At 45.1% G+C, this 9,580-nt stretch overlaps 1 protein-coding gene across 17 annotated transcripts in view; it reads right to left on the reverse strand.

Moving 5' to 3' along the window:
- PUM1 (pumilio RNA binding family member 1) overlaps positions 1 to 7,654 on the reverse strand; it is a 109,946-nt gene extending 102,292 nt beyond the window's left edge. For 11 of the 17 annotated variants that reach the window (XM_040974092.1, XM_040974089.1, XM_040974085.1 and 8 more), the window contains exons 1-2: positions 7,357 to 7,452; positions 3,068 to 3,441 (exon numbers count right to left, since the gene is read on the reverse strand). In XM_040974092.1, coding sequence (XP_040830026.1) covers positions 3,068 to 3,430 — 363 coding nt within the window. In that variant the 5' untranslated portion in view covers positions 3,431 to 3,441; positions 7,357 to 7,452. Of the gene's footprint in view, positions 1 to 3,067; positions 3,442 to 7,356 lie in introns of those variants that run through there. The other 6 variants (XM_040974079.1, XM_040974078.1, XM_040974091.1 and 3 more) reach the window with 4 other exon arrangements.
- Positions 7,655 to 9,580: the final 1,926 nt, after the last annotated feature.

Here is a 9,580-nt window from a genome sequence, read left to right on the forward strand (position 1 = left end):
GGTGGGAGATGCAGAAGAAGCTTCTGGCTCCTGGCTTCCACACAGTGTAGCCCTGGTCATTTCAGCCTTTTGGGGAATGAACCAACAGATAGAAGATATCTTTTTCCCTCTCTTATTTTGCCTTTCAATAAAAAAATAAAGTATGCATACAATTTTTAAATTTGTTTAGCCAAAAATGGCAGATTACAATCTTTCTGCTTTCATCTCCTACAGAAATGTCACAAAAATCAAAAACCCCTATTTTTCGGCCCAGTGCAGTGGCACAGTAGACTGATACTCCATCCTACCGCACAGCTTTGTATCCCTACAGCTCCACTTCTAATCCAGCTTCTTGCTTATGGACTGGGACAGCAGCAGGTGGCCTAAATCCTTAAGATCTTGCACTCACACAGGAGACCCAGAGGAGAATCCTGGCTAGATCAGCTCAGCTCTGGCCAATGTGAAATTTGAGGAGTGTTAGCTTAGCATTCTAAGCCCCTTTACCTGTCACTATATTCTCTTTTACCAGCCTTGCATGAGGTGCAAGATACACTCGGAGGCCTGGTGCAATGGCTCACCTTGCAAGCACTGGAACCCCATATGGGTACCAGTTCTTGTCCTTGATGTTGCACTTCCTATACAGCTCCCTACTTAGGGCTTCAGACTGGCTCAGCTCTCATTTGGGGAATGAACCAGCAGATGGAAGATCCTGCTCAGTCTCTCCTTCTGTCTGTAAATCTGATGTCTTTCCAATAAAAACAAATACATCTTCTAAAAAAATACTTTCCTTCTGAAGCTCTATTATTATGCCATGTTCCAGAGACTAGAACATTTAGATGAATGAAATTTGAGCCCCAATTTCAGCACTTGAAGCAGAGAACAAATACAGTGCCTTAATAAGAATATAAATCCAAGATACAAACCATCCTAAGTGCCCAGGAAGAAGCTGCTGTACCTGAGCTGAGCGCTCCGGATCTACACACACTTAGAAAACAGTGCTGATTCTGTGCGGCATCAGTGAAGCAGATGCAGGGTCACTATGCTCACTAAATTTCTGTTGAACAAGAGGATAAATTCTGCCTTTGCTTCTACTATGGCAGAACTCTTAACCTGACATTTTTTGGAGGAACTGAAGGAACTCCGACTGTCAAGTGCGCTTGTGTCTGATGGCTTTTGAAGCACAACAGCAACACTGGAGGATTAGTGAAAGAAGTCTGTTAGTTCTGGCTGCTAATCATCACTCAGACTGGCACTAAAGAATCAACTCTGCCAGCACTAGTCATGATATAGTGGGTTAAGCCACCACCTGTGACACCAGCATGGTCACTTTAATGCTGCGCCACTCTATTTCTGATCCAGCACCTTGCTAATGCACCTGGGAAAGCAACGAAGAATAATCCCAGCACCCATGCAGGGACCCTCAGGAAGTTCCCTAGTTCCCGGCTTCAACTGGTTACATCCCTGGCCGTTAGGGCCATCTGGAGAGCTAACCAGCCTGATGACTCTCCTACTCGCTCTAATTATCCTTTTAAAAGAAATAAAATCTTGGGCCCAGCACCATGGCTCACCGACTAAATCCTCACCTAACAAGCACCAGGATCTAATATGGGTGTCAACTCGCGTCCCAGCTGCTCTACTTCCTATCCAGCTCCCTGCCTGTGGTCTGGGAAAACAGTAGCGGATGGCCCAAGAGACTCTGCACCTGGCATGGGAGGCCTAGAGGAATCTCCTGGCTCCTGGCTTTGTTCAGATCACCTCAGCTCTAGCCATTGCGGACATTTGGGGAGTGAACCAGCGGATAAAAAGATGTCTCTCCTTTCCCTTTGTAAACCTGGTCTATCTTTCCAATAAAAATAAGTAAACATTTAAGATAACAAAATCTTTGGGGCCATCTCTGTAGTATAGTGGGTAAAACCATCACACTTAGTACTAGCAAACCACACGCGCACCAGTTCACTCCTAGCTGCTCCCACTTCAAATCCAGCTCACAAACCTGGGAAAGCAGCAGAGACAGCCCAAGGGCAACCTGCACCCACATGGGCACTGTGGAAGACACTCCTGGCTTAGCCTGGCCAACCCTGGAAAGTGCGGCCATTCGGGGAGTGAACCAGGGAATGGAAGAGCTCTCTTTCTGCTTCTGCCTCTCCTCTTGTATAACTCTGATTTCAAGTAAATATTTTTTAAAGCAAATAAATAAATAAAACCCTCTTTCAAGAAAGGAATAAACAAATCCTGCCAACTCCAACTATACCCAATTTCAAACAGTCTGACAAAAAGTCTAATCCTTTATGCATGAACAGAAATCAGGAAACATCAATTCAGCTAAATTCTCCTAGTAAAATTTGCTGATTCCAGATATGGTTCCAGATTAATAACAAGCATTTAATACATTAAAATTATCCCAAACCAAACAAGCTGTTCTAAGAGGACAGCGATAGTTTAAACCTACAGGCCACAATCACTTCACTTCTGACACAAAACATTAACTGCTTGCATTTCAAGTTAGGGTCAGCACTTTGACACAGCAGCAAGGCCAATGCCAGCATCACATCTGAGCACCAGCTGACCATTTCCACAGCAGCGGACGGACCAAGTGCTTGGGCCCCTGCACCTGTACGGAAGCTCCTGGCTTCAGTTGTGGCCGTTGTGGCCATTTGGGGAGTGAGCCAGTGGATGGAAAATATCTCTCTCTATAACTATGTCTTTCAAATAAATAAATCTTAAAGAAATAAAAACAAAAGTTGCCCACACCTAACAGAAAAGTCTAAACTATGTATTTGTACTATAAATGATTCCAGTAATTCTATAAAGCATATGTTAGTGGAAAGTTTTATCCAAAACAAAAAGCATCCTAGAAATGTACAACATATACTAAAACCATAGTCATTTTTAAAACAAACTGGTCATTTATTATTTAGAACCATAATGATAAAGAATCCAGTGACAATGACAAGATCTTAAAACAAATGAGTGTTCAAACCAAAATAAATTAACAATGTAAGATTTTAAAGACATTCACTAAAAGCAAATATCCTAGGTGACAGTGATTATAAGAGTTGCGAAGCTGAAACAGTGAACTTTTTTTTACCTGGTGTTCTGCATGAATGTTATCCCCAGTAGGCCATCGATGTTTGCTATTATTATAGCCGCCTCCACCACTTCCTCCTCCCCCAAGCTGCTCACCATGCTGCCTCTGAAAGAAGTAGTCCACCATAGCGTCGTCCTGGGAACGGCCTGCAACTCCTATGGATCCTGGGACAGGGCTGGAGTGTGTCCCAGCTGCAAGAGCCTGATTTGCAGCTGGTTGTGGCTGCGCTTGCGACCCTGTTCCAGATGTCAAAACAACAGGCATGTTGGGATTAGCTGGTTCTTGAGGGTGAGGTTTCAGGTGGGGGCTGAAAGAGTCCTGCCAGAGCACTGCTTTTCTTTTCAAGACACATGCAACGCTCATTCCACCAACACCTAAGGACAAACAAGTTACATCTGGTTAACGTTTGCATCTCTAAAACATATACCCCAATAGATGCCACTATAAGAACAGAACACTGTGCTTCTGCAAATCATGTCTAACCAGATTTGGTCAAGCAGTTAAGCGTCTGACATTACACAATTTCCTGAACTGAAACTTCCATTCTTAAGTGGCTAGGTATGAAAATAAATGCTTATCAGGCACTCCGACAAGACAAAACACTGCAACCATCACTCAATACCTTTACTTTGGAGAAGCTTGTGTTGTTACCAAAAGGCAGCAACAGTTGCACTTTTAAACCGAGGTGACCCTGCCCACGTATTTGCAGCATAAGCCAACTGCAGCTCAGTCTGTTTAACCTGAAAAGATTCTTCAAAAGGTCCAACATATCTGTAGGATACCCCGCAGAGAAACAGAGACCCTCTGATCAAAGGGGCAATGGAATGCTCTTAGCCCAAACTTTTTAGCTGCTGCCCTTGGAGGGGAAAAAAATTCCAAGCTTTTTATCACCAAATCACAATTATTATAACTGTAATCACTTTATTGCATCAGTGTTCCAACTCCTATACAAAGAGTAAAATCAAACCAAATTCAAACACTTTACTGTATGGAAACAATGTAAAAACCAGAGGACTCAATTTGGTAACAGTGTGACAGATACAAGTATATTACAGCCATTGTTTGTGTATGTACTTAAAAAAACCCTAACAGGTAAGTATCATAATCCGTATGCTGCACAGGAAAATACTATGGTACACAGGTGATGCAATGTGCCCAAAGCCATCCAGCTAGTAAGTAGCAAAGATTCAAACTTCAAAAGGACAGTTCTTTCTATCAAGTCCTTGCTACTCCCTAGTAATTCAACATTCTCACTTGGATCCTCCACTCTTCTATAAAGTGAACAAAGGACCTCTAAAAGGTTTCTATAAAACACTACTATTCCAGGTCCTTAACAATCAAAAACCTTTTAATATAACAGAATACATAATGGCCTGAGGGCATTTGTAAACCTTACAAAGTAAATGAATAAGTTACCAATTAGGACACACCAGCCCGAGGCACTAGGGCCCCTCAGACCCGCCTTCTAACTGTTCAGGGCGACACTACTTATCTTACCCAAGCCCCATTGTGGTATTTCCACTAGATCTATTTTTTCTTTTATCTGTCTTCTCTCTGTTGGATTTTTTTTTAAACTTCCTGATACAGTAGCATTCTCTCAACTAATTCATGTTTCTAGGTCAGAAAGAAAAAAAAACTGTAATAGGTTAACAATTCCAACCTATCAGAACCTTCTTATAGGATTACAGTACTCTAGCTGTCTGGTCTTAAAATTATGCTTTCACAAACAAAATTTACCACATGCCAAGCACCAAAAAGTCATAATTCTGCTTCATCCTCAGTCTTTGCAGAGTGAATGCCTACTAATGCCATCCTGCCTGGTTTTCAGAAAAAATCATTATCCTCTGATTACCATCACTATATAGCCCCCTTTTTTCCTACGACAGAATGGCCTCCGAACTTGCTCTAGAACAGGAGTTCCAAAACCCGAGTCCTGCTGTTAAACTAACTTCCTGAGTCTATTTCCTTATCAAAATGAAAGAAATCCTTCCTCTGTCTCACAATGTTTTCGGGTTTTAATCAAGACAATGTAATACATTTAACAGTTTTTGACCACAGGAAGTCACCATGCCAAAGACCTCACAAATCTGGTGACCACCACTGAAGGCAGTAGAAGCCTAGTCTCTAAGACAATTCTTAAAAGAGTAAATGCAATCTCTTCTGAAATAAAGGACTTATCAAATTAGTCATGAAACCAAGAATGTCTTTAAGAGAAAGGAATCTACTCCCGAAACACACTGAATACAACTTCATTCAAAAAGGGAATGGGGAGGAGAAATTCCTATTAAATGGTTCAAACAAACAACTGGCATTTGTAAAGCTAGCTGTTGGCCCTGAGACTTCCTGCTAGTGAGGCAGGGAAGCTTCTCAAACAAGGAAAAAAAAAAAAACTGGCAGAAAGGGACGATCTGAAACTGAGCAAATGCCTAACCAATTAACCTGTGTCTTGGCGGGGAGGGGAGGAGGCATCGAGAGGAGGAGTTGTGACCTCAGCAACTACAGCACAAAAAATAAAGAAGGCAGTCACCTAAATAACACAAACATCCAAAGTAAACATTTAACTTAGGAAACTCAACATTCACTTACAAGGTGGGATGCAGCCATTGCAATGTAATCTTGGTGTTTTTTTGGTTTTGTTTTTTTTTTACAAATGATACAATAAATACATTAAGCAGCTAGAATTAAATGCCAGGTAGTCCCCTATAGCTTTCCAGCTGTTTCCATCAAGGGGTTTTGTCACTAACAGAGTTTACTTCAAACAAAGGAATGGGGCTAACTCATCTCTACGTTCACCTTTGACTAAAATGTTTGTGGTTGAAGAGGTGTTTATTTTTACCACACCAAACAAATATTCTGTGGTCATAAATTTATTGTAAAGCAGTTCAGGGCAAACCCACACCAAACAAACTGCGACTTCAAAAAGCTGTGGCCTTGGACAAAACGAATTCAAGTGTCGGCCAAGGCAAAATACCAACTCAAAGTCCAGAAGCCAGGGAAGATCCAGAGAAAGGCACAGTCCTGGGAGTGTTTCACAAAGTTAAGGTCAGCGATGGCTCAAAACGTTGATACTGCTTACCAACACTGCCATCAGAGGCCACTGATCTTGAGTTTTTCAGTGTTTTCATAAAACACACAAAAAGCTGAAACCTACAGTTTCACAAGTAACTGTCTTCAAAGCAGGAACCCCCCCCCCCCCAAAAAACCTCGTTAAATCTGAGCCCTCTATGCAACAACAACAACAACAAAAAGCGCACAGGAAGCTAACAAGAGCTCAGAACGGTATTCTGCTCACGGAACAATGAAGGATAACAATCCTCCAAGTTACTGCGAGGAAGAAACCCTCGCCGGTCACGCCGCCTGTGGGTTTGAGATTTCTTTTGTTGTTGGGTTCTCCTCACCGCCCCCCGGAGGGTGTGGGAAGAGGGGACTTAACGGAGAGGGGGTACGCAAGCATATTCATCACTTGATGTGGGAGTGGTCCAGCCAGGTCTAAAAAACGACCTGTGTTTACCAAACACTTCTGGGAAGACGAAAACTATCTTGGATTATGTGTGGACATTTTCCCTACTGCCAACAGGGGGTATGGGGTGGGGGAGACTCCTATGAGTTGAGAGAGCCATCAATACAGGCATCATTGAAGAGCAGCCCCCCCCATCAAAAAAAAAAAAGGCTCTAGCGGAAACAAAAGGCCACAAGCACCCAAGAGGCTACCCAGCCGTCGGAAACTTCCTGCTGGACACTTCTGCACATTTAGGGCTTGCAAAGTTGCCCCCACGGCGAGTCTCGCCAGTGGACAAGGGCCGCGACCGCTTCCAAAGCCATGTATTGTTCCTCCTCCCTTGGCGCTGCCACGGAAGCGCCAGAAGTCGAAGGGATCCGGGATGGCAACAGAATTACACTTCGCGGCTACACGGAAGCCTCGGGGTTTGGCAAAGCCATCAAAAAAAAAGCCAGCCGAATGGCAACATCAGTCTTCGGGGGCTTCCAACTGGGCCGAGCACACACACAGAGGCACCTCTATGCCCGAGGTCCGGGACTAAAGCCCAGGCCTTTGCCTCGTTTCGACCCCGCTCCCCACCCCCTCCCTCCTCTGATAACAATAGGGGCCTTGCTACTGACTCCAAAACATGTACGAGGAACAGCGAGTGAGAAGCCTCAGCCAGGGCCCCGGCGGCTTTTCCAAAGCCCTTCTCACCCCCGCAATCCCTCTCAAACACCAATACGAAGGGACCATCTGCTCGCTAGGGGTCCGGAGCACCCTCTGGAGCCGGCGGGGTGCGGATACTCACGGGCGGAGCGGTAGGATGAAGATGGATTTCAGCCCCCCGATCTTCTCTCTCCGGCGCTCTCGCTCCCCCTTACCTTTCACTCCAACAACATGGCGGCCCACTGGGGACTGGGCTGCCGCGGTGCATCATGGGATCGGCGCTGGCCCTGGCTCCGGCGGTGGCATGTGCGGAGCAGGCAGGCGGCTCTGGAACAGGTTGCCTGGTTGCCATGCCAACCCGGAGCCTGCGTGAACTTGGGGAAACTCGCCGGCCACAGCCGAGCTGCGCGAGCAGGCGCCCGGCGGCCCGACGAGCGCGCGTGGCCGGGCCCGAAGGCGGAGCCCCCGGCCGGCACCTGGGCGCGCACGGAGCGCACGGCCCGCTCGGCTCGCTCGGCCCCGCGGCTGGGCAGAGTCCTGGGCGCCCAGGCCTGCTCAGGTTGTACCGGCTTTACTGCAGCTCCACCATGTCCCCATTGTGAAATCCGGAGAAAATTTTCACTTCATCAACTGAACCCAATAGAACGGCCGCCTAACACACCACCTAGCACGTCCACACACAGGCCCAAGCGGTAATTGGTCACCTTCACAACAGCTTACAAATTTCTTTCTTTTTTTTTTTTAGGATTTTTTTGTTTATTGGAAAGTCAGATATACACAAGCAGGAGAGAAAGACAGGAAGATTTTCTGTCCCTTGGTTCACTCCCCAAGTGGCCACAACGGCTGGAGGTGAGTAGATCCGAAGCCAGGAGCCAGGAGCCTCTTCTGGGTGGGTGTCCCACTTGGGCACAGGGTCCCAAGGCTTTGGGCCATTCTTGACTGCCTTCCCAGGCCACAAATAGGGAGCTGGATGAAAAGCGGGGCCACAGGGATTAGAACCAGCACCCAAGGTTTACAAATCTCAAGGTTTACTACCTGGATGGTAGTGAGACCATCCAGGCCTGCTGAGGTCTTGACCACACCTTCAGGTGGGCGGCACCAACATTGCCCACCCATTTCCTAACTGATTAAGAGACCACCAATGGGGAACATCTTACCTGTAGCTTCCCGCCCAACAAAGCGGGATCAAAAAATGTTTAAAATCCTAAGACCCTTCAGAAGACCTCTGGTGTCTCTCCCTCAGAGCACCCCACCTCCTGGCCTTCTCTAGGGACGTGCCTTCCCCTTCTCAGTCCCTTCCCTGCTCACCTGGTCACTTCGCAAATCAACTTTTCTGTCTGCAACAGATTCCCAGCTTTTTTATTTCTATACTAAGCCGAGGAAAGAACCCACCAGGCATTTCTGGTAACAGAATATTAAACTGAGAACATGAAGCCGACCCCATTTGTAAACCCTCAGGCTGCATCTGGCTGTGGCCACTCTGTGCCCTTTAGAAAATGAAACTGTTGGAAATGTGAAGACAATGGGATGCTGGACTGTCCGACATTGTCTGTACCAGCAATGTCGGGACACACTTAAAAAGAGACTGATGGAGTTATGACTCTTTAGGAAGGACTGTATCATTGTAGCAACATGGGGAAAAATCTGTCGGGGGTGGGAGTTTGGGGGGCAATCCCAGTCTATACGAAATTGTACCACAAAATTCAAACATTCAAAATGAAAATAGAGCAAAAAATAAATCAGCGCACACTTGGGAAGTGAATCATCAGACGGAAGATCTTCCTCTCTGTCTCTCCTCCTCTCTGTATATCTGACTTTCCAATAAATAAATAAATCTTTTTTTTTAAAAAATGGAAAAAAAGTAAGTGTGTGAAGAAACGCAGTCCGTTTAAATGTGAGAATAAAATCTCCTGCTTAATACAATTCCCTAGATTAGAGAAAAAAACGAATGAAAATGTGTCCATTTGGTGAAAGCAACTTTTCAAATGATCAGATGTAGTTACCCTGTCTCAAACTTGAGCTCTGCCCAACACTGTATCAAACCACAAGAACAGATGCTCAGATAGAGCAAAAGCAGAGTTAGCGGCCAAACAAGAATCCACAGAAAAGGATGAAAGAAGCTTAAGCATCTACCCAACAGACCACCAACAAAGTAAAACAAATGAGAAAATGACTAAGAGTACTCACCATACTTATCGTATATTAACAGTATATCTTTATCACAAACACCTGATAACACCCTGTGCCCAAAATCACAAAACCATTAAAAAATCACTAATGGGGTCTTCCTCACCAGAGCACCTCTCCTTATTGTTGTAGCAGAAGACTTTTTTTTAATTGCAAAGTCAGATATAGAGAGAGGAGGA

This window comes from Ochotona curzoniae, unplaced genomic scaffold, assembly GCF_017591425.1.
Source record: "Ochotona curzoniae isolate NIBS_2020 unplaced genomic scaffold, NIBS_Ocur_1.0 contig_2404, whole genome shotgun sequence".
Taxonomy (NCBI): domain Eukaryota; kingdom Metazoa; phylum Chordata; class Mammalia; order Lagomorpha; family Ochotonidae; genus Ochotona; species Ochotona curzoniae.